At 46.8% G+C, this 24597-nt stretch overlaps 1 protein-coding gene across 1 annotated transcript in view; it reads left to right on the forward strand.

Annotated features, from left to right (window-relative positions):
• UBE2H (ubiquitin conjugating enzyme E2 H) overlaps nucleotides 1–24597 on the forward strand; it is a 54416-nt gene that overhangs the window by 13988 nt on the left and 15831 nt on the right. The window contains exons 2-3 of the mRNA XM_067317589.1: nucleotides 14733–14809; nucleotides 15494–15568. Coding sequence (XP_067173690.1) covers nucleotides 14733–14809; nucleotides 15494–15568 — 152 coding nt within the window. The remainder of the gene's footprint in view (nucleotides 1–14732; nucleotides 14810–15493; nucleotides 15569–24597) is intronic.

Genomic DNA, 24597 nt, shown 5'->3' on the forward strand with positions numbered 1-24597 from the left:
GGTTTTGCAGTTCCAAGCTGCTCTTTATTGCAGCTTCCTTGGGTTGTTTCAGGATTCTGTTTATTTGCAGTAGCACGCTGGTTAACTGGGGATTTTCATTAGATTAGCAATATTGTCATCGAAAAATGGCGTAAAATGTGTCAAGTCTGCTTAATTCTGATTTATTAAAGGAGGCTGTGATAAATGTGTGTCTTTGAAACTGTTGCTGGGTCTGCTGGAGGTCACCTGTAATTCAGAGCATCTGGCGTAGGTCACTGCTAGGCTTTTTGTTCGGTAGTGTGTAAGCTTTGGTCTTTTTCAGCTCGCCTCTGAAGGAGGAGATGCTTCAAACTCGGTGACAAAATCCCACTTTCCAGGCAGCTGCACGGCTAACGACTAAACTGTGTTAATTAGTTTTCTGTGCGGTTGCGGTCGTGTTCCTTTTGTCCCTTCTATAATGGTGACCCAAACGGAAGATGTCAAGGAATCTTCTGTTTCAGCTGAATTTAACTAATTATAAGAAAGCACTTGTCTTCTCTCTCCCAAACTGGGTAACACAGTCTAAAAGCTTGGAACAGTGGTGGTCGAATCAATAGCATTTGTATGGAGAGTGTGGCTTGTATTAGTAATGTATGCAGAACAAAATTAAAAAGCTCAGTCTTAAATTGACTGCGCTTTTTTGATCCACATGACACACTTCAAGTATTGTTTTCCTGCAGGAAACCTTGAGGCAAGTGTTCTTCCTCTGGCTATCAGAAATGTGTGGACATAAATTGGAATGGTTAATTTGTAAAACCCCCCTGAGCTCTGTCTTCACGTAAGTAATGTGCCTCTCATTAGGGAATTGAGGAAGAAGGGGGATTATTAAGCTGGAGCAGAGGTACTAGAACAAGCTCTTGGATCAGAAGCAAAAGCACTTGGTGATGAGGCCTGGCTCCTGCCTTTAGTAGATGCCAACTCACTCCGATGTCCTGGTTCTCCTGGTTTAACTGTCCCACACTGAAATGGAGTTGGCACTCCTGCTGAGTAGGAAGCAGTGAGGCTTCCTTGGTTAGAAAAACTTGAAGATTATCGGTTGTGAGGGCACCTTCCAAACAAAGTTCATGATGTTCTCTCCAGCTCTTCCATCCATACGGCTCAGAGTGGTCATTCTGCAGGAGAAGGCAGCTGCTGCCTGGTCAAGGCTATAAGGACTCTGTGTGCCTATGCTTTAGGAAGGCTCTGCTGTTCTGCTGGTCAAGTTTAAAGAAGGAGAAACCTACCTTTTCCCCCTTCCTCTGATTGTGGTGGTGTTGCTGGTGCCAGGGCTGGTTTAATGAACCTCTGCCTTCCTGCGCGATGCTGAGGTTGAGTTTGGACTCTCGTTTGCGGAGGCTTAGCCGCAGAGCTAGAGAAAGCTGCTGCGCTGGAGAAGGAGCCAGGACGGCTTGCTAGCTTTGGCCTCAGGTGCAGCCGCTGAGTGAAGGCCCGGACTTCAAAATCCAGAAACCACCAAACGGCGTTTTACTTGAACGAATGCAGCGTGGTGGGCGCTCTGGGCCGAGGGCACCCTCCGTTCTGGGCACGGGTGCTGCCCGGCCTCGATGAGGTTTTGTTAACGACTGGCGGGCTCAGGCCTGCTGGTGCGTTCGGGTCTCCGAACAAAGCCCCGGGCGCTTTGTTCGGCTTCTTCCTTGGCAACCTTTCTGCGGTGTCCCTACAGCTTGCCTTTCCGTTGAACGAGGAAGCTCGGGTTGGGATCATTGTTAGTCCCGGAGTATGGCTCTTTCATGTCTTCCTCTTGAACACAATGCATCTTTATACCTTTAACTTCAGGAAAATCCTGTCCGGTTAATCCTTTGGGAAAGGCCAGAAACCCTCAGAAGAGCCTGGGACTCTTAATACTTGCCTGTTAACAAGTATTTTTTTTAACTTCTTGATACAAAACCTGATGATATGAATCAGGTACAAGAGAACTGCTGAACTAATGGAAGTACCAGGCTGAATTCTTAAATTTCTGGGGAGGAGAAACAAGTGAACTTTTTGCAGGTGGTTTAGTCCTTAACTGCAAGCTTGGCATGACTGTTTTGGTTGGTGTTAGTGGCTTGATGGACAGGAAACGACCCGTACTGCCCCTGTGCCTGGCCTTGGAAATGGGTGTCTATTAGTATTTTCTCGAGATCGATAAGTACAGCGGAAGCCGACCTGACTTGGCCTCAGCTTCCAGACCGGAGGTTGGAGTAACTAAGTAGAAAACTGAGCGATAGATGCGTCTTTATAAGCTAAACCCTTAAATACAGATGGCCAAAAGGACCCAACAAAATAAAGCTAGGGCAAAAGCAGTTGTCTTGTGCGTCTTGTCTGGCTGCAGGTAGCACTGAGACATCAGGTCTGTTCAGCGGATCTATTGGGGAAACACTGAATATGCTGCAGTGCTCCGTTGCTCTCATTCCGTAGTAAGAAGAGAGGGGATAATTGATTTAACAGAGATGACAACAGCATAGCAGGAATTTGTGTACAAAAATGGGGCACCCAGGGAACTCCTACACCTTTTCCATCAGCGAAGTGAAATGCAATTTCTTGGTATATTGAACTCTACTGTTGGTTGGTATTTTCACCTTTTGTATTACAGGTGACCTAGAAAGAAAGCAAACGGTGTCTGCATGCTTTGTCTGCTATGTGTAACCAAGGTCTGAAAGGTGCTTGTTCCTAAATCACTTTTTCCTGCTTTGGTTTGAGAGACAACAGTGCATGGTCTGTGTTGGAAGCTGCAGTCATGATTGTCATAATTTCGCTGGTTCTCAAAGTTGCATATAAGAGGTGTCGTGCTCTGTCTTTCAGAGCGTTTGTTCAGGTTAAAAGCAACCCTGTGTGTATGGAAAATCCCATTTGAGATCTAACTTTAAAACATCTTTCCTGAGATACCTTTTAACAAAACCAGGGATGGGATAAACAAATCCACTCCCTTTAGAAGTCCTGACATCTTTCAGATCTCCTTGCTCTAGCACAGATAAGAGGGCAAATCGGATGCTTGTTTTTGCGAGTGATCTATAAAAGGCATGCTGCCCTTCGGTCCCCAAACACTGATTTTTGGATGCACCCTTACAAGGCGTGGATGCTGTATCAACAGGCATGCTAATGACAGCGTTTTGTTAATGGACATTTCAGTATAAGCCCCTTTGCCTAGATAGACTGCCCCAAGCGCGGTGTTCGTCCCGATGACTTTCCTCCTGCCAGTGAGTCAGTTCATGTGTTGTCTCCTGAACCTGAGAATCTAAGGAAGAGCAGAACTTAACTTTTTCTTGAAAAAAGATCATTTCTAATAAAGTGGTTTGAAAGGAACAGAAATCAGCAGGTGCCTCAGGATATGATCTGCCCTGAAACTAACACCTGTATCTGGGAGAGCATCGTGTGTTACTTCAAAATGGGCTGTCAGGGACAGCGAAATTGAGATTGAAGCCGCACGTTGTCTTTCTCACTGTACTACTTGAGGTCAAGGGAAGTTTTTTAATCTCTAGCTTAACTCTTGAATACAATTTGTGTGTTTCTGCTTCCTGCCTCCGTGCTATAGAAATACTAGTGGTTTCTGAGATTTATTTTAAAGCTTGCCGCACTGGCAGATAATAACCCTTTTCCAGGTAGGCTCAGAAATGCAGGAGCTTCTGGCTCAAGTAGCAAAGTAATCTAACAAACATATGTAAGCTGTGCCCTCTCCTTTGGAGGGAGAAATCATTTCCAAAGTGCCTTTGAGAGACTGCCCTATGGCCTCTCTGGTTGGTATGGAAAACTCCCAGATGGGTGACCATTCAGAAGTATGATATTGGATATTAAGCCTGTAAGCTCGGCTGGGAGAGCTTCCCCAGATCTCCTGGGCTCTTTAAGTCTTGGAACTGACCCAAAAGTGGTGGCGCTGCTCCGATGACAGCACGGCTCCTGGTGCTTACTGCATGACACTAACTACCGTTGAATGCGTAAAGTCGAAGTTTCGTGAGGACCTGTGCTGCTTAATTTTCACTGGCACTGTCCACTTCAATGCTTGCTCTGGGTTCAGTCTTATTTATAATTTAAATGCAATTTGCTCTAGCTGGCATTCAAATGGATGTTGTTGGCTCAGTTTTGAAGACTAAGGTTTGAATGTTCACAAAATCCTCTTAAACACCTAGTGCAGATGTGACCTCAGGTGAGCCAGAAATTCATCGTGGGCTACTTCTACGTGCTGTTGCATCTGCTGCTGTAATGTTGGAAGGAACTCAGCAGAACAACGCTACGCCGCAGAGTGCTTAGTGCCCTCGGTATGAGAGCGGCTTAGTCCCCTTGGTGTACGGGTTGCGTACAGGGTAGCTCTGTCCTTTGTTTCTGCTCTGATGTTTCAGAAATTCTGCTGCAGCTTCGGACTCCGGTAAGCTTATAGCAAAGGTCAGCAAAGCAGGCCTCTTGCACAGATCCGGTTTTAAAGGAAGCGGAGGCAGTGCATCCAAGTAGGTGCCCCATGGCTATTTTTTCCAGTCTCGTTGCCAAACCCTTTTGTATTTTTTTTTAGGGAAGCGGGCCAAGCAACTAACCATCTTGCTGTCATCACTTATCAAATGGACCAATTCTTGGTGTGTTGTGAGCATTTTTGCACTGAACCAGCACTTTCTGCTCAGCCTCTCCTCTGTTGTGCCTGCACAAAAAGAAGGGGGAAGAAAATTGCTTGATATATGCAGCCCTTATTCCAAGGGAGCAGGATCCTAGACAGAACTCTAAAAACACTTTTTTTCCCCAGAAAACTTTTAAAAATATTCTAAGGCTTAAGTACATTTGTGTGGTGCCTCTTTTGTGGAGGACTTCAGGGTTTTTGTTGAGAAGAGACATCCCAATGTGAAGTGTCTATTAAAACAGCTCTCAGCGTTCCCTTATTTGATGCTTTCTCGGTTCAGAGTTAAGTTGCATCGCCTTGAACTCCATCATATCAACATCCCCTTGTTGGTGAGTCCCTGGCCCGATTAAGGGTCCCTTACAGGCAAGAAGAGGTCCTGGTACGTAGAAGAGGATGAGGATGCTCAGTGCCAAAGCACCTTAAAACTATGAATTTACCAGAGTGAAAATACTTGCTTTGATGCTTCACCCCACCCACCCTGTTAAACACTTTCTGGTGATCAAAATCAAGAAATAAATAAAACTTGGGATTCTTGTTGATTTTCCATAAATGAAAACTCTTGTCAGAGCTCAAGTGCTGAGCTCTTCTGCATCTGTCTGTTTTGACTCCAATCATGTCACATTCAAGGTGCTACAGCCTGAGGAGAAGATTTTAAGTTTGGGGTTTTATGTAGCGGCTGTTGAGGTGGCTTGACGTGCTTGCAGTTTCCAAATGACTGCGTAGGTTTCTTGGAGTAAAAAAGTATTTCAGTAAACTCTACGGAAACCTAAAACAAACTTCACTGAGGGACAAGACTGTGTCTTAAAATAATATATGTCTTCAGGAAGTCTAAATCAGTTAAGCATTTCAACTGTGAAAACACGTGAAAAGCCTTCTGCTTTTAAGAAACCTGGTACATTCTTGTAGAGTGTGTCGGGGGCACAGGCCATCTGAAATGCATTTAAATCTTAAGGTTGGTGTCAAGTGTACCACACGCTTGGAGCCACGCTCTCAATTCTGTGGTTTTACCACCACAGTTTCTCTTTCAGGAGTGTTTTGGTGCTTCTTGCACTCAGAGGAAATCAACTACAGCAAGCACAACTGGAAGAAGTGACTGTTTTTCTCCTTCTGATATTTCACTTAAAATACACTTAATTTCTCAGGTGTTTGAGAAGTTTTATTATTCTTATGTTTGCAGGGAACTCTGTATTTAATGTATAGTCACCATGGTAACAAACTTTTCTTGGTGGAAGCTGTAGCAATGCAAATATTGTATCTGATGGTTTAGTTCGGAGACAGATGTACGGCCACGTAAAGCAATACCGCTGTAGTCCTTGCTTCTAGGTCTGACTTGGGTTTCCCTTGTGACCGACTTGAAATGTTCTGCAGCGCCACTCCTGTAGCTTGTGGCTTGGTGGCTGCCTGGCAGGGCACGGTACCCGCGTCCTTCCTGGCAGAGTCCTTGCTCGTGCCAGGTGAGGAGCTCGTCTCGAGCTTCTCCTGGAGGCTCATGCATCCGGTCAGAGGTACAGAAGAGTAATGCGTCTCTACCACGTGGTCCTTTTTGCCTCTCCGCTCACCCCAGATAAGCCCAGGGCCGTGTTCCTGTGTCATCAGTCTACATTTTGTCTTCCTTGCTATTCCTTTCTGAGCAGCTCACCTCCAGCAAACCCTACGGTGCTCACAGCAGCTAGGGTTGTTATCATTACAGACGAATTGCACTTAAATTCTCTTGGTTCCTAGTGTATCTTCTTTTACTGAGATTTGAAGGAACTGCATTTTGCAGTGCTTTAGGGGGAAATGCTACTGCTATGTCACAGTAATACTCAGTAAGGTTGGTTAAGTGCTGTTGATTGCAACTTTGTTCTGACTCCCTTTCATCCAGTCCCGTCCCTTCGCACTTAAATCCTGCGTCGACTTCTTCTCACCTTGACTAGCGCAGCTCCCTGCCTTTCCCTATCAGCACCTCGGCAGCCCTTGCGTACGTCACAGCTTTAAGTGATTTCAAGCTGCTTCCTTCCAACGTGGTGCTCCTGGGACCGACCACCGACGCGTGTAGCGCCAAAATGCCGTCATCTCGCAAGCAAAGCTCTGCTGCGCTGCTAATCAAGAGGTGGCACTTCGGTTCTCTACCCAGCTTCACCCTGGAACGTGCTTGGCTCAAGAGAGCTGGTAACATGAGGGCCTAACATTTGTACGTTTTGTGCCCTTCCTGTCTGTAAATGCGAATGAACTGCTCAGTAATCACCAGCGCGTTAGCAGCGAGGCTGGAGTTTGGCCATGGCGCTCGTTATCGGCTGTCAGAAAGACGCTGATTGTGCTCCTGGCTAGTCTGATTGAAGGTCCTCTCAGCGCCACGGTTGCAATTAAACTTGTGTCCCATCCAGTGGAAGCTTGAGAATGCAAATTTAAACAAGTTTATTCTGATATTTTCTCTATGGCAAAAATATGTATCTGTCTGCTACCTCTTTTTCTAAGCAAGTAGAAGTTCTTCAAGGGAACAGCACAGAGAGGGGGGAAAAAATGCATTAGGTTTGTCCCCTGGAGGAAAAGGGGATGTTATTCAGTCTGGCATGGTGTGAGATGTTGCTTGTGTTGTCCCTTCATGATGCTTCCCCTCACTTTTGATGAGGGAAGAGTAGGTTGACATCTGGAATGTCTTCTGTACAGGAAAAATGTTAATTTAGATTCTACTCAGTTGACAGCAGACAACTCCTAAGCAAAGTGTCTTCTGGGGGGAGGAAAAAATAGCTTTTCCTTCTACCTCTTCCTCATTACTGCAGTTTCTTGGCACAAAATTTAACATGCAGTGGCCAGACAGAAGTCGTCTAGGACTCCAAAGAAAGCAAGCCAAATCGGGGTGCTTGCTGGAGCAGCGGTTCCTCCTCCAGAAAAATCCCGATCGCACCGGTGAGGTATCTTGGCACACATGGTCGAGTAGGGAAGCACCGCCTTTTGGCAGGATATCTGGTCACCGTGGTGTTCATCTTGGGCAATTTGCCATCCTTGACATGAAACTGCGAAGAGTGTATGTAGGAGTTGAGAAGAATCTCTCTTCCCTGATTTTCAGACCAGCCAAAATCTGGTAGGGAAATGGTGAGCGAGGCTTTTCTTTATAAAGAAAAACTGCTTAAGCGTTTCTAGCAGGAAAACAGGCTTGTGTGCGTTATCCAAAATAAAACGCAGCAACCAAGTGCAGGTTCCTGAGAAGTTATTCGTTATTCCCTAGCTGCCAGAGTGTTTGCTGTTCCCGTCATAACCAGCCGTCGCCTTGCTGTGAGTAAAACTACCTTTGCGTGATGCCACCCCCAAGCTCGCTTGCTGCAGGTTCTGCTTCGCGGTGGCCAGGAGGGAGGACGGGTGTGAAAGCCGCGTTACTTTGCAGCTCTCCACCATGGCGTGCGAGTGACTTGCTGTCCTTCCCCTTGTTGTTTAAGCTGTCGAGGTTTAGGTGCCTGCTGTCTCATTCAGAGCTGTGGGATTCTCGGGCAAACCTGGTTCAAATGGAAGAAGATCGAGGTTGGCATCGGATGCCCAAAGATAAACTCCAGATTACTCCAGTGGCGTTTTCCCTTCCGGGGGCTGGTACGGATGATGGAGCTGCGGCTGTTGGGACCGGGAGTTGTGCAACACAAAGTACTTGGCAAATAGTGTGCGTGTTTCTGGTGCTAGAAAACCCCTTCGCTTGAAGCTGAAAACTGCAAGCTGTGCCCCACGGCAATGCGAGTAACTACCTTGGGGGAAAACCAGCGGATTTTAGTGTTCTAAATGGTTTAGGCTGGAGTTGTGAAGTAGTTTGGGAGAAACGTCAGGGTGAGGGAGAAGCGCTGCCTCTTGCTGCCGTGTGAAATCACGAGAGTTTTTATTTCTTTGGAACTTGCTCGAGTTCTGCCGAAGTGTCCTGACCTCTGCTGCGGGGATCGACGCAGAAGCGTGAAGGAAGCGAAACGCGACTGATGGGCAGGGACTTGTAGTTGGGGAAGACGAGAATGACTCTTCCTAGCGCTTTCAAGTGAAGTGACTTCAAAGTCCCGGTGCTGGCGGTGGTTTCACGTGTGCAACCAGCACCTCAGGGAACCCGTCTCGGATGAAGGCAGGGAGTTTCGAGGAGGCAAAGCAGGCTGCGAGGGCTTGGGGGCAGGGAGGCAACTGAGCTGAACTTGCCCTTTTGCTGCCCACGCGTCAGCGTAACTGCTAATGCTGCTAAATCATAGGGCTCCTTGCAGATAACTGCAGGTTGTGTCAGTGTTTCTTGGAGTGGAACGCGCTCACCTTTGTAACAGAATAAATATGAGTAATCATCAGTCTCGCTATTAGAGGCGATTTGTGTTGCAGAACTCTGCAAATACCTCCTGGCTTTAGAGGTGTGAATTCTTCTGAACGAGCAGAATTGTGCTTTCCGCGCGGCAAACGGCTGTTGTGGCTGCGCCTTCATCGCGTGTGCGGTACCTGGCGGTGCCTGCTGCCCGCAGAGCTCTTGGCAAGGGAAAAAATTAACAGTATTAATCTTGGTTCACCTTTTGTCAGTGAACGTGCAGGTGGTGAGATGCAGTGAGGTGTCTCCTCAAAGATAAGTTCTCAGCTGCTTAGGTAGCAGAGTTGGGTGACTTCTGCTATTCATTTTATCATATGCATAGGTGTGGCCTTACCATTTTCCCCTCAAAACCCGTGATACGTGTCTTTTCTGGCCAGGTTCTTCATGTGGGAGAGTAGCTGTAGACAAGTTTCCTAAAGTAATATAAGATATTCTTAGTGGATATTTTTAGAAGGCAGGAGGCTGCTTTCTGGTAATGACCATCGACCTGTCTGCAAACTTGAATTGAGGTGGATGTAGGTAAATACAAAACTTCATTTTTTCCTGCAGCGTTCTGCTTTGCTTTGCCTGCCTCTTCAGGGCAGGGGTGTTCGTGGCTATTTGTATCGCTAGGCTGGCGAGAATATTTTCAGTGAAATATTTTTAGCTGGGGAGCTGATTTGCCCAAGCTTATAACTTCTTATGCTAATTTCAGAGAAACTTAATGGAGGGAGTTTCTTGAGGATAAATGTTTGCCGGGGGGAGAAGAAGGGAAAAAAAAACACACAACAAAAAAAACGCCAGACAAACAGACTAGCCATCTGTTGGCCGCGATGTTCATCTGGGATTTTGGGAGATCTGGGTGTGAAGTTGTATCCTAACAATTTTTTTTTTTAATTACTGCAGAGGAGATGCAGGCCTAGGCTGGTGGGTGGCCTTGAGCGAGGCTGCTTAGGAGGACGAGGGAGTGGGAACTTGACCCTCGAAGAGGCAAATTCCCGTTCCCGGTCCATTTGCGGCTATTGGCTGGGCAGTCTCTAATGCTCAAGATATGAAAGGTCTTGCGCGTTTTTGTCCCAAAGCAGAATGGGGAAAATGCTTTAAATCGCTTTTTATTCTGACTGAAGAAACAATTTCCTACCAGCTCAACCCTGAACAATAGAGCCTTGATCTTGATAGGGGGCTCCTGATGTTGCTATAATGCTAATACGTAGCACAGTTGGCCTTTGCGCTTCTGGCACTTTTCAGCCACTATATAGGGAGTCTATAATCAGCGGCAGCAAAAATTCCCTTCTGTCTCTCCCTTAGCAACCCCTTCTGAATTGATGTTTGAAAATAAGCTTGCTTTCCATATCATCAGCTAAGTATTTTTGACGCTTGCCGTCATTGAAATTCTCCTGATAGTGTTGAGACTAAGATAATTTATCTTCAGGTCCTCAGGACTCCCTTCTACTTTCTGTGGTCTTGAGGTAAAGCTTTTGAACTTCTTATCCGTTAGAAACAGAAACCTGACTTGTATCCAGATTTTGCTATTTTTCTCCTGACTTCTACACTAACTGTATTTGACATGAAGTCAAATTAGTATACTTGTCAGATCAGGAGATAAAACCATCGAGGCCATAAGTCACCTAGACTAGTAGGAGCAAGCTGAGTATCTTGAAAGGGATTTGGTTGTGTTTTTGTTACATGTTTCGGCATATGAGATGCGTTACAAGCTGGTGATCTCACCCGTGCGTACACGCACGGTAGCTGCGTGCCCTGCTCTGGAAACAAGGCGGACTGCTCGTACTAGTATGAGCCACTGAATTGATGGTGGCATCAAGAACTTTAAAGCCTTTATCCTTTAACTGTTTGTTCTCTTTCTGCTAATCTAAACGACCGAGCGCGGTGACAAAACGGGTGTTTGGCGTAGAGGTGTTCATCTTGACAGAATGGCTATAGAAGAAGACTAGGTGAGGGGTTTGTGGTCTTCTCCATAAATACTGACTGTGTTTGAAGTCCTCACAGGAGCGCTTTCTGCACAGATTTACATCAGTATCGGATGGAAGAGGTGGATGGGAGTCCTGGATGCAAACATAGCTTTCCTGGGAGATTTGCACCAGGGTGCTGTAAAGGGTCTCGTCGCCTCTATAGGCTAGCTGCATACTCATGCCTGAGCTGCCTCACTGACAGACCTGCGGAGACCTTAACTGTGGAGGATTTGCTCCAAAATATTGATGCTCTTTTCCTAGGGCTTCCTGAAGCTGCACTCAGTTTGCTGAGGACTTTCTGACTTCCTTCCTGGGAGCTACCTGGGCTTGCTGCAGGATCCAGCTCCAGGCCCTGGTCTAGCTCTGAGTGGAGGGGAGAGGTTTTTGCTGTGCTCCAGGCACAGCTGGATTCTCTAAGTCTTGCAGGTCTCCAAAGTGGCAACTCTTTTTTTTTTTTTTTTTTTTCCCCTTGGATCTGAGACAGCTGATTAATTGTTGGCATGTGTGGAGCAAGATTCATTTGGGATTTGGTTGTAAGACTTTTGCCTGATGGAAGAAAACTGTCTGAGCTGAGCAAGTAGTTGGTTCAGAGCCTGCATTCTTTACTCCTAGTCGTGTTACCCTCAGTTATGGTGGAGGACTGTCCCTCAGGAGTGATCTTCCAGAGAAAACTCCAAATGTCTCAAGTCCCTCTGTCCCTTCTGCCCCATATTTTTCCCTTGTGCTGTTAGAGGGTTCCCTAGTCTGGCTCTGTGGGATGGGGTGGTTGTGGGATGGGGTGGTTGCAGTGCCTTCTGCCTCAAGAAGCCTTGAGATCTACCTCAGTTTTCTGTCTTCCTGGAGTCCCGGCTTGTGCAATGTTGTTTCCTGGGGATCAGGAGTGCTAAGGAATGGACCCAAAGGCTTCCTGGAGAAGGCAAGGAGCCGGTAGGGTGGAAATGTTCTTTCTCCTGTAACTGTCCTGTACACTTCTTTCCTGCTAGTGCTCTAAACCACTTTGCCAGTGGGACTTTAAGATTTTAACCCCTGGGCACCTCTACCTTCAGTGAAAACCGGGTGGACAGGGGAGGGAGAGATGGTTCACCCCACTCACATGAGGAAGTGTGGGTTCACATGGAATTGCCTAGTGGCCAGTAAAGTCAGCTTGTACTTCCTCAGAGCTGTGTTAATATATTTCCAGAGACTTTCCCTATATTGATGTGAGGGCTTTATTGCTGAAGTTCACCTTATTTTCAGGTTGACCTCAAACTCGTGCATCGTGCTGATAAACAATGTAGTCGTTCCCAAGTATCAAGCATGCCTATCAGTTTCCTGCATCTTACTCGCTTGCTGTTTTTGTAGGAGTTTCGGGTCCTTCTCACAATAGAGAGAATAATTAAATATGGCACCATATTGCTTACTAATGGATTTTTTGTCTTAAGAATGCTAGGGCTTAAGTCTGGGTGCAGAAAACCCCACTTAATTTATGGTTGATATTAATGCTGCAGCTGCTCAGGAGCTTGTTCTGAAGATCAGGCTTGGAGAGCTTTTTTTTTTTTTTTTAAGTGGTACTTGATTTAGTCTTAAGTAAAACCATTTGTATTTAACCTGATCTGTGAAGCTGCTCTAAGTGTTAACATACTTCAAAATTAAATGTTTCACTCTTGGGCATCGTCATATATGAAGGGTTTGTGTAAGAGCCCATTCCTGAATGTGGAATGGTTATCTATTAGATGAGCGTTTACACTTTCAAAAGAACTTAAAATCAGTCTAGCCTGTATTTAAAATGGACTGTCGCAGGGCTGGGTGACTCAAGTACATCTGGTGACAAGTGTCCCTTAACGGCAGGTCTGAAGGAAGCCGCAGTACTTCCTTATATGCTAAGGTACTTTCCACAAACCTTTAGGGACTCGGCTTTTCCCGGAGAGGCACGTTGGCTTTTAACAGAGAAATCGCTTGCGCTTGGGGCAGCAAGGTGTTGATCTGCCCTGTGTTAGCTGCCCTTGGGTGACGGCCAGGGGCAGTAAGTTACTTCCCATTTCACTGTAGGGCAGAGCAGCTTCTGCTGAACCAAGAGAAGTCCTGAGCCAAAACAAACTGGTGTGAACTTTTCTCCCCCCTTCTTTAGAATGAGGGGAAGAGGGTTATTGCATCTTTTGGAGCGGGCGCTGTGGGAAAACCCTGTCCAAAAAGAAAGTCATTGTACTTCAGGAACTGTTATAAATCCTGACTGACCCTGCAGATGAAACTTGAATGCCCTGCTTACCAGTACCCATGCAGACCGCTGAGACTGAATTAGCACTTGTGGATGCAGGAGCCCCTTCTCCTCAAGTGGTTTGTGTGGCTCCCCTTACGCAGACTTCATAGCTCCTGGTGTGAGATCAGGGACAGGCCTGCACCGAGGATTACTTGTTCCTGGTTGTAGGTCCCACTTGCTTGTCCTTGGTGGTTATGTTCCTGGTGGGTCAAGAGCATTTAAGTGACGTGTGCGTGTGCTGGGTCTCACTCAAATGTTTGCTTAGTGCCATGAAGGCGGGAGGGGGTCAACGTAACTACTGCAAAGCAAAAAGATTCACGGAGCAATCTTGTGCCTTGAGAGCGGCAAGAAAACCTTTTGCGCCAGCTTGGTTGTACAAGGGGACCTGGCTTCTGCTCCCCTTGACTGAGGGTTTCTGCCAAGCTCAGTGTTACGATGTTAAGGATGTCTTATTAGATATTCTCTGCTAGTGTCCCCATTCCTCAAAGGGGGGCAGCCTCTGCGGTGAAGCTGCTGGAAGTTCATATGGGAGTAAAACTTTGATTTCCTCCTGCTCTGCTTTCCTGATGCTTCCCTCATAATTCATATTAAGATTATTGATTACAGGTAATTGCTGTAGGATATTATTCACGATCCATTAACCCTGATTTATAGCTGAATTCTTCAGCAAGCTTGGATGCTGAAACATCCCTGTTAATTGCCTTAAGTGTTACTTGAAATGAAGATTTCTTGCCTTTCAGTTCTCTATTCCCTTCTTCTCGAAGCACTGGTGTTTTGGTTCTCCTCTTAACTGTTTAGAGACGCAGTTGTTCTTTTAGTGCTGTAACAGCGCCTCAATCTCGCCCTTCTGCCATTTCTCCAAAGATGCGGAGTTTTTGGTCTTGCAAGTCAAATTAACATTAGATTGCCGTAATTTGCATGCTACCAGTGGGAGGCCATCTGACAGCGCTGAAGGCAGCCAAGTGGAATTGAATTCATCAGAATTTGCATTCATCAGAGCAGGAATTGGGGAAAGTTCTGCTTCTCTAATCTGGGCGGGAGAGTAAACATTTCATGTGAGTGTCTGGCAAGGGTGACTTTCTACTTGGTGGCTGCTGTCCAGGGCGCTGGGACGGAGAGAGGTCTCTCTCGGAGTCTTGGCCTCACCCTGAGCGTTGCTCCTGCGGTTCAGTGGCTTGTCTCTGTGCAGTGAAGCTTTGGAGCTTTTACTGTTTCTAAATTTTAGCTCCCCTCTGCAGTTTGAATACTGGTTCCAAATATGTTGCTGATAGGGACTTCACTTTTTCTTAAAATGGCGCTTAAGCACTGCAAAAGTAGATAGCAATGATGCCTCCCTTCCCCTTAGAGCTATTTAGTGTTTTTTGAGTCTGAAGATTGGGCAATCTCTTTTTTTCCTATTTAAAAAAAAAAAAAGTGGGTTCCTTTCCTGCTCAATGTGTTGGGGGAGGGAGTTTTCAGTGGTAGAACTGGCTTTTGCTAATGTGATTTTGGTGGTTCGGTCATTCAGATATGTCAAGACTCTTAAATTTCATTGTAGGGTATTTTGAAATCTGGTTTTAAACTGTTTTGTTTGACAGGCTTCTAGCAAGTTACCCATATCTGAGTAAATGTGTTTTGTTTCTCAGACTAAATGTTTTCCTTTACTTGATATATCAGTATCGAGAGCAAACATGAAGTCACAATCTTAGGAGGACTCAATGAATTTGTTGTGAAGTTTTATGGACCACAAGGAAGTAAGTATATGACCCAGCCCTTCTGTAAATGCAAATCAATAGTTTATGGTGGAGAACAGTGAAATGCCATGTTTCTGGAGCAGAAGAAGTGATAAGCAAATCTAAATGGGGGCAAGAAGTCAAAGGGTAGCAGTATTTGAAGGCCGCCGTCTTGAAGGTGAGGGAAACAGCAGCTGTGAACACTAATGCAGATGAACCACCTCCCTTGGAGCCGAGCAGAGCCCAATACTGTATTGACAGCTAAGCCCTCAGCTATCGCCTTCAGCCCCAACTCTTGTTGATCCTTCTAGACCTGCCTTGTCAGTTCTGCATCGCCATCATCCAAACTTTTTGTTGAGTTTGTAATCGGCACGGCTTTTTTAGCGACTAGATCATGAGTCGGGTTTCCAGCATGCCTTAGTTTAGTAACATCTCCAAAGGTAAGTAGATTATTCTAAAGTCTGTGTTTTGAATAAGGCTCTTGTGTCTTTTTGTGCTGAGATCTTCTGCAATATCAGTTAAAATTGAGTATTTCTTGTGAGGCAGTACAGGAAAAAGGCTTTTACCGTAGGTGGTTTGATGTGAAATCTTACCCCCTGATGGGACTAAGTATTCTTGCAAAGATGTTTTGTTTAATGCTGTATTTCTATTTACTCTCTTCCGAGTTCTGAAGTATGTCTAATACCTGCATTTCTTTCATTGCAGCACCGTATGAAGGTGGAGTATGGAAAGTTAGAGTCGACCTTCCTGATAAATACCCTTTCAAATCCCCGTCTATAGGTAACCAATAATCACTTTCAGTCAAAATCATCTTGTTGCTTGTGCAGGAGAGATGTTACAGCTTGCGGCATTGTTGCAAATGAAGTTGCATGAACATTCAATGCAGTCAGCTCTTTACGTCTGCAGAATGCCTTTACCGCAGACTCCAGATCAACTACTGTAATGCAAAGTGTAGAGGAAGTTTGACCTTACGGTTAAAGGGCTAGGAGCCGGAAATCTATTTGGTCATGCGTTTCTGTGTTGATGAAGTGAGTCTCTACCATGTGCTTTTTTTAATGATGTATCCATTCATGTGTGAGGTGCAAGCCACCATAATGAATGGTGGAGCCTACTTAGATAAGATGACTTATTTGCAGCAAAGACCACGGTGCATGTTCATGAAAGATCTTGGGGCGAACATGGTTTCTGGGACCTTTTGTCCATCTGAGTGAATGGAAGTGAAGACAGGAGCTGAAGCCTCTGTCATCTTGGACTAGGTGATGCATATGTGGAAGAACACAGCAGCAGGGACATAAAACCAGAATAGTTACAGCTGGCTAGACTCGTCAGACTTGTTTAACCTTCTAGAGCAAATAGGAAGTTTGATAAGTAAATGTTCTTTAGACTATATCCATCCTATCTCTGTCCTTGAGTAACAGTGATCTAACCTGGATATATTCTGGTACCAAACTTTCCCAGTCACTTGGGCGATAAATGAAATAGTGTTGTTTGAAAAAACTGGAGTAGATGCATGAAGTTTCAACATCTCTCTTCTGGCTTATGAAATAAATGCTGGTAAGGCAGTGACATGGCACTTCTCAGTCAGAAGGGCATGCTTGTGGCTCAAGCCACCAGAGGACTCTGAAGAATGGAGAAAACAGCTTGAGGAGAATTGATGTGGAAACTTGACAGTATGGGTTGGACTGATGGGTCCTTTCCAATGTCAACATCCCGATTCAGAGTTGATAAGTATTGGCTGCTTGCTTAAAATAGACTCTTCAGAGTGCCTTCTACTTAAAATATTTCTCTTGTGGGAGAAATAATCTATCTGGTCCCTGATGTGAACTGTGCCTTTTTGGGAAAGAGCAGCGCTGCTTTTACACAGTCCAGTACCTTTCTCTTGCCGTTGAAACCTTAACTGAACCACAGAAACGTGCATGTAGCTGACTGCCAATGCAGGACTGCTGCAGCTACGCTAACCCTTCTCTCCTTCCACTTTGAAATTTGCTGTGCACCTCTTGGGTTAAAGACTGTTCGCAGGGCGCACAGGGCGTTGTTGGGTGCCAGTCGCTTTCCCCTCCCCTCTTCCCAAGTGCCATAGACTGCTGCAGATCAGGGCACTGTCATGCCAGCAGTCTTAAATGTGGCCTGGCCACAGGCAAGCCTCAGAAAACAAAGCCCCATTGCCTTGTTATTCGTTGCTTTGGTGTTTAAGCTTCAAAACACCGGTCTACGCAAGCTTATTTTTCTCTCTGTTGATGTTCTTCCTGTGTGTATTTGAAGTCTCGGCTGTTGACTTAAAGCAAAAACAAACTTTCTTCCCAGTAGCCCAGTGAAGCCAGCACAGCTGAGCTTAGGCCAGGCTCTTCACTGTGCCTTAGCAGTGCTGCTGATTTAGGCTGCTGTTAGCCACATTGAAGGCAGCAGCTTCAACCTTGCGTTGACTTGACTTGGAGGCTTCATAGCGCTGCTTGTGATGCGCAGAAGTAAAAGGCAGCCGGGAATCAGGGTTGGCCTGGCCGTGTTTCCAGAAGTGACACCTGAAGGATGTCCCGTTTTCCTCGGGAATGTGGTGTACGTGTCGGGGAGCGGAAGGGGGAGACGACAGTTGTTCTTTGCTCACATCGCTGAGTTGCTTTGCCCCCTGCTAACGTTGCTTTTGCTGCCTGCCTTTTAGGACGGCACCTTGCCATCCGTTCGGTTTGCTTATATCCCTTGTATTGCAACTGTCTTACTCTGGCCTCGTAAGGCTGAGCATCTTCTCTTGCCTGACGAGCCAATGTCTGTGCTGAGGACCACCTTGTCTGTGCTGAGGACCACCTCTTCTGTCCCCGAGCTCCCCCAAAGGCTGGCTCTTGTGCTAGGACCTGCCTTGACATCTCGCTTGAGGAGAGGGCTGCTGTGAGTGCAATTTGCCTCCTGGCCAGAGCAGGGTGCCGCTTCGGTTTCGCACCCGCTAAATCATGGATGCTAGACTGAGAGCCGGCTTAGCGGAGCAAGGCTCAGCTCTCCGCCGTGGGGGGAAGTAGGTGGGGAGCGGGAGCGCTAGGACCCGGCGAGGCTCTGCAGCAGCTGCAGGAAGAGGTTTGTTTTTCTTTGCCTGGTTCCCATTTCTGCTGCCCCAGCCCGGCTTATCTGCGCGGCCAGGGCCGAGTGACGTCTCGGCCCCTTCCTTTGGGGCAGTCTGATCTCCGTGCCGGCGTTCAGAGGTGCGCTCGCTGTGCGGTGCCTGATACCGCTGGTCCTGGCGCTGCGGATAGCTCCGGAGCGAGGCCGTGGCCCTCCTAAACCAGGAACGTTACCAGGTGTGACGCACGCCCGTCAATGAGACGACCATCCCGCATCTCCCGGGCCTGCCGGGGCCTGCTGCAGCGAGCACGAGCGTCCTAACCCCGTCATCCTCCGTCAGCCAAGCTCTGGATAAGGCAGGGATAGGATTTAGAGGGGATGAGTCTGATGTGTCGGTTACTGACCTGAAACAAGGTGGAAGCGAAGAATTTTGGAGTCGTGGAGCCCATAAATCGGCAGGGCGGTCATCTAGAGCGCACGCGTAGCTCGTTTGCTGCCCTTCCGTTCTCGGCACTGCGTAGATCCCTCTGCAGCGACGACATGCAAAGTTTAAATTGTCTGTGTAAGTCGCTGGGTTGTATAAAGTGTGGAATCCAGCAGTTTCCTTTTCTTTAAAATAAATTACACTTTTATGATGAAGCTTAAAGCAAAAATGCTGTTCTTGCAGCTTTCCTTGTTCCTCTAGCACTGTAGGCTAAAATTTCTTTCCATCTTAGAAGATCTTAATGCAGTCTTGAACATGGTATGTGGGTTTTTTTGCAGCAAATAACATGATGGCTTGAAGCATATCCGTGCGTTCTAGAAAGCTGCCTCTGAAAAATGAGCGCTAATAGCCGCCTTTCTAATCTGTCCAAATTGCTTTTATCCCAGCGTGGTGCTGAGTATAATGTACATGAAAACTTAGCCTGGCTCAACTTTGTCTTCTCTTCTAAAGTGTGCGACTGACAAACCTGAACAAAGAAGGTCTTTAAGGTGGGTTCCAGGTTTGCGGTGGCGCAGACCTTTTCTTGAGTTCTGGCAGGGTGCTGTTTCTGTTCGTCTTTGAAGACGCTGGCGTGCGTCTAGCAGAAGTCCTGGTTCAGCGTGGTGACTCTTCTCCTGCTGAATCTTTGCTCTCGTCTCCCATTGCTGCTCCCCGCCCACCCTCAAAGTACGTATGGTATTTATTTCCCCTCCTTCTCAGGTTGGTAAATACTGCTGCAGTCTATTAAATAATGCCACCCTGGAGACGGTGCTCTCCTGACAGTGCAAGTAATGTCTCTGCTTATAGACCTAAAGCATCGTGGCATCTGTGTGAAGGGAGCAGTGCAAGTGCACTGCTGTGAGACCTTCCAGTGTGTCATCTCGGATTACAGTGCTCTTTCCGTTATTTCTGAGGCTGCCTGTTCCTTGCTTGGTCTTGCTGTGTAATCTGCCACGTTCCAGATTATCTTGGTGCAGGATGACTTTTCCTAGCAAGAGAGATCTAAGCTGCGGTGAAAAGGGAATTCTGCGTTCTAGAAGGATGCAAAGCTTGGATGGAGCCACGTGTGGTGCCCATGTTGGCTCTGTGCCCCTAGGGCTTGTGTGCTCCTATTGAGAGCAACTAGCTTTACTCATCTCTGAGCATCCAAATCTTCAGGGTTAAAACAAACCTCCTGAATTTGAGCGGCTCGTTCTAACGAACAAAACTAAACCCTGAAAAATAGCCAGTTGCTTTTTTTGAAACTACTAAATGCTGCTGCTCTTAATGCTTTTGTCAATTAATGTAAATATCCCTGCATGCTTACGATGACCCTGAGCACTCCCTTGGTAGATGTTTGGTTCCATTCTGCTTTCTCCTAGAGGATGTGTTTGGAGCTGTTTATGATTTCAGTTACCCTGCTGGCACTGCTTCACTTCTTGTCCCTTCCCGTTGGGATTTGATATCTTCAGGGGAACTTTCTGCCTACTCTGTTCCTGCTTTTTCAAAGAGGAATTGTGGAGTACTTTAAGTACTGATTTGAGCTCCCAAGTCACGAGAATGCTTTGTAAATTTTGTGTGTTTTCACTCTGTCCATATGCCTGCCAAGAACCAGAGATTAACGGCCTTTGATATACCACAAACACAGAAAGAAGTCCAGACCGGGCATGTCCTGCCCTCCTTAGATGACAGGAGCAATGTCAGTAGCTTCTGAAAGACATGGGAGCCTGGGAGCTCTGTGGCAGTTGATTTTTACTGCTAAAATCTGCAGAAATATTAGGCCAGCACTGAGTCACTTTGGTTTCTTAACAGTCAGATGTCAAAGCTGGGAGGTTTGCATACAATATGCTCAGAGGCCTCTCTTTCTCAAATAACTTCTGTATATTTATACGCAATTCTCACTTTCCTTCCATCTCTGTCCCACTTATCTGCGCGTATCTTGCATTTTTATTGTACCTTTCTTCTAAGTGTTTTGCAAAACAAAATGCCTGGTATTTACACAAAACATATGGAAGGGTATGTATATATGTGTATGTATATAATAAGGGATCATAGCAGCCAGTACTGGAATGAAACAGTGCTTAGCTCTCTCCAGGATTTGCCAGATCTCTCCTGGCCTGTGCTTAATTTTTCTTTTTAACTGCAGCTGCTATTTTTACTTTCAGCTCCTCACTAGATTGCCTTACGTTTTGCTACTTAGAATTTCATGAGTCACTTATCGCCTGTGACCGTTCCGGGCTTGCTCTTCCCTGTACGTGTTGATCCTTATTCTGACCTATAAGCGATGTGAAAATGCTTGTTCTTTCAAATAAGCTTCGCTTTGTAGAAGGGGAAAGATGAGCCACCTGAAGGTAATTTGTATCCCCTTCTGCGCTCCGGTCTGACGCACACTGTGCACCCTCTGCAGATTCCCTGCTACAATGGGAGCAGACTGACAGAATGGGGTAGGTGTTTTCAGCCTGACTTGGCACAGATTCACTGCCTTCTGTGCCAGTCTCTGAAGCCCGGGCATCAGGTGATGGCGTACCTAAGCGATGAGATGAACTGATACTGGGTAATTGCGCTCGGTGATTCACTCTGAGCAGAGGATCCAGGGCTTGTAGCTCTACCACTGTTTTGCTTCCACTACAGCCAGGCTTTCCTATCCTGATCTTCCTTCTCGTGCAGCTGCTGCAAAATTATGCATGGCATGGTTTTAAAAGGCTACGAGAAGTCGAGTATTGCAATCTAAACTGCTCTGCTTCTGCTGCTAGCAAGCTGATGTTGCGCAGCACCTCGAAACACCACTGCGCGGTGAATGCCTCCGTGGTGAGTGCATAGTGTTATATTTGACTCGGTAGCTAATGCTCCGAATAAACTCCTAGCCTCCAAATTTCCTAAAAGAATCTTTCACTCTGCCAATGAGCGATTACGGGCCCGAGAGCGCTGGGCAAGGTGTGGACCCTGTGTGGGGTGGGCGGATTTTGTGCCCTTCGAACGAGGAGCAGCCGCAAACTACCAGTCGTCTCAGTTTGCGGAGGCGAATGTGTCCGCAGGGCGGACTAGGACTGAGTTCTTGCTCTCGTGCCCTCTCCGCCATCTCCTACACCGGTTTCTCAGCCTGTGGTGCATGGGTCGCTGGTCATCAGCTACACAAGAAGGTAGTCCCTGAAATGAGTGCAATGTGACTTGAAAAAACAAAACAAAGCAAAAAAACCTCACACAAACAAACTGCCTGTTTCCTTGCAGGCTTTTGGGTGCTCGGGGAGGGGAGAAGTAATAACCATTAAGTTTAGACTAATGTTGTTTGGCTGTTTGGCAACACTGCATGGGTGCTTGGGAGATCTTTTCCATGAGATAGGTTGTTCAGTGGTTTAAAAAAAAAAAAAAAAGCAGAGGAAAAACACTGCTCTTGCCCTCGCTATGCCGTACACGAGCTCTTTGGCGTGCTGAGCTCTGCGCGCATAGTTCTGCCCTGAATCTTGGGTGTTCACCCAAGCCCCGTTGATTTGGTGCGGTATTTAAACTCGCTACATCCTGCTTCAGAGAGACTGTAACCACCTTCCCATCTCACCAGCCAGGCAGTCTGAACGGTTTCCTGGCTTGGCTTTAATCTCTCGTTAAAAATAAAACTTTCAGACTCGTCAGTCCTGCTGCACCCAACAGTCGGGAGCGGTCACCGTATGCTTGTCCTGTCGGCTGTTTGTTTGGCACCGCGGTGGTACGTAGATATGAATCTGCTGTCACAGTTGTTTAGGCAGAGAAGTGTCCAGCCGGCTTTGTTTTATGAGCAAAGAGAGACGACCTGTGGGCAAGCAGGGATGAGTTTGGGATAGGTAAGTCCCGGATATAAACTAGCTCCGCTCTCGCATGTCCCGTTGAGGCTGCGGGAAGTCCCCCTGAAGGCCATCGCTGGTGTAGGTCAGGCCGCACAGCCGACTCCCTGCGGAGCAAGAAGACACGGAGCCTGGAGCACTCTGCGTTTGCTTGCCCGCTGCTTTGCCACCTTCCCGTGTGCTTCACCAGGGTGCTAGCACCGCTTTTCCAAGACTGCGGGGCAGAAAAGGGTAACTTTTCTGGGACCTCTCATGTAACCTGCTAGCTAAGCTGGCTGTACTTTGAGCCCAGATAAGCAGTGGGCTACCCTTGAAGCGCTGCCTGTTGGATCGCAGCCAGCGTCTGAGGCAGAGGAGAGGTACCGATGGGTGCGGGAACAGTCCCGCTGCTGGAGGCCAGCGTTGTGCAATTGGAGCTGTGGAAAGAGGTCGTCTCCAGCCCGGGCTGCTGATCGCTGTTAGCCCCCAAGCCCGCTGGTAGAACCAGAGGCAGCCGTTCTGCCTGGATAGCAGCCGAGGGCTGTACCAAGGCAGGACCCTCTCTAAATTACAGTCCAGCCCTATAGGCTTAGCGATGCAGGAGCAAACTACCTCGTTCAAGAGCTTTCTGCCTAATGGTTCCGTAGGACAAAGCAAGGTGCCTTGGGAGTCCTCCTCTTGCCAGGGTTATTGAAGTGTCCAAGCTCTACCTCATGGAGGAGTACTTCTGGCAAAGCCGCTTGCGCTAATCTGGCAGTGCTTTCAGCCTTATCTTGGGAGCTTTTGTCTGGAATTGGTCAAGAGAGCTTTTGACATCAACTTAAGTCTGAAATTCCTCAGAGTTTTGCTGCTGTGGTTTTGCACCTCTGCAGAGCAGTGTTCAGCCATCAGTCAGCCACTGGACCCGATTTCCAAAGTGACCTCTCGGACCGAACTACAAGTCGGTACCCTGAGCATTCGTATCCATCCGTGGCTGGTGGATGAGCTGGGTGGGAGAACTTCAGAGTGTGCCCCGAGATGAACATCAGTATTAGCTTCTTATATGCTAGAGTTGTTGCAAGAGTGTGCTTACGTCTTCAGCAAAGGACAAACTATTTCATGCTGAAATATTGGGATATGGCGTATCCCAACTGGAATAGTGAAATTGTTGGAATTTTAAGGATGTTTGCAGTACCAAGGGAAAACTGGCATCCTTTGAGCTAGTTAAGTTAGTTGACCTTTTATGCAAGAATATGCTTCTCTCCAAGGAATCGTCAAGCCAAAGAGTGGTTGCTTCGGGGCTATTGTAGAAATATCACCATTTTTGAAGGTCAGCATCTGCACTGTTAATGCAGTCCTTATTGCTTACTGGTTTATCTGAAGCTCAGCGTCGTATTTTGGTCAGGGCTATGCTGTATTCAAGACTATGGCAATGAAAACCTGTCACGATTTTTATGCCCGCTTGGATTTTTTTTTACTCCTGGCTTTCTCTTTAAAATGCCTATATAAAAATGAAATTCCAATTATGCTTGCTCTGTATTTGTATTTTGTCTTGGAGTTAAAAAAACAAAAAACAAACCAAAAACAAAAAAAGCAAGTCAGTATTACTGGAGCAATGTTATAGTGCTTTATCACTGCAGGTGACTTGAATGAGGAAGGAGATAATGATTTAAGTTTGAGCCAGGAGAAGGCGAACGTAACTGCACTAGGCCTGGGCAATTTGTGTCCACAGGAGAATGAGTGAGACTGGGGCATCTTGGAGAGCTGGGACAAGATTTGGTAACAACTTAGGAAACAAGGAGTGTAGGGAGAGAATGTGTGTGATCTCTTGAAGAACTATTTAATTTGGGAAGCTTAAGACCAAAGACGCTGTAAAGAGGGATCGTCTTTTGGCTGGATGAATGCAAAGATGACAGAAGAATTAGAGCGGAGAGCCTAACCTCATCTCTCCAGGCCCTCTGGATCTAGATACTTGAATGCGCTGGGTCTAGTTTAAGCACTTCGGTGGGTGAATGAAGAGCACAGTTGCACCTACAGGTGCTTGCACGCTTCTCGGCCAGAGGGCCGTGCCCAACCGGCTCTCGGTGGCTGTGCTACAAGTGAGTAGGAAACCGGTGAGATGAGCGGAGAGCCAAAACCAGGCAAGTCCGAGGGCTGCCTGCATCTAGCTGGATTAAAAGAGCTGGTCGCTGTTGCAGACAGTGTTCAGTTCGACGGCTCTGCACGTTGCTGTCCTCTTCTTGTTACCTTGCGTGTCTTCCTCTGTCCTCTCTTCTCTCCTGCTTTTTCAGGAACTTTGCTTTTTCCCCCCCTCCTAAGTGAGAGAGGCAGGATTTAAAACTGGGATTGTTGCATGCTGTGTCTCTCCAGTGCCTGGCGTAACGGATCCGTGACCCGATTTAAACCTGTGAGAGCTACCGTCGTGTAAATATTTGATAGAACTGCTACCTCCCTTTTTAAGCCTGCTTCAGTTTTTCAAGCTAAGTCGTGGAAAGGCATTCCCGAAAGATGCTCTCTAAAGTGGAATTCCTCCGGCAGCTCTCAGC

This window comes from Apteryx mantelli, chromosome 1 (genome assembly GCF_036417845.1).
Source record: "Apteryx mantelli isolate bAptMan1 chromosome 1, bAptMan1.hap1, whole genome shotgun sequence".
Classification (NCBI taxonomy): domain Eukaryota; kingdom Metazoa; phylum Chordata; class Aves; order Apterygiformes; family Apterygidae; genus Apteryx; species Apteryx mantelli.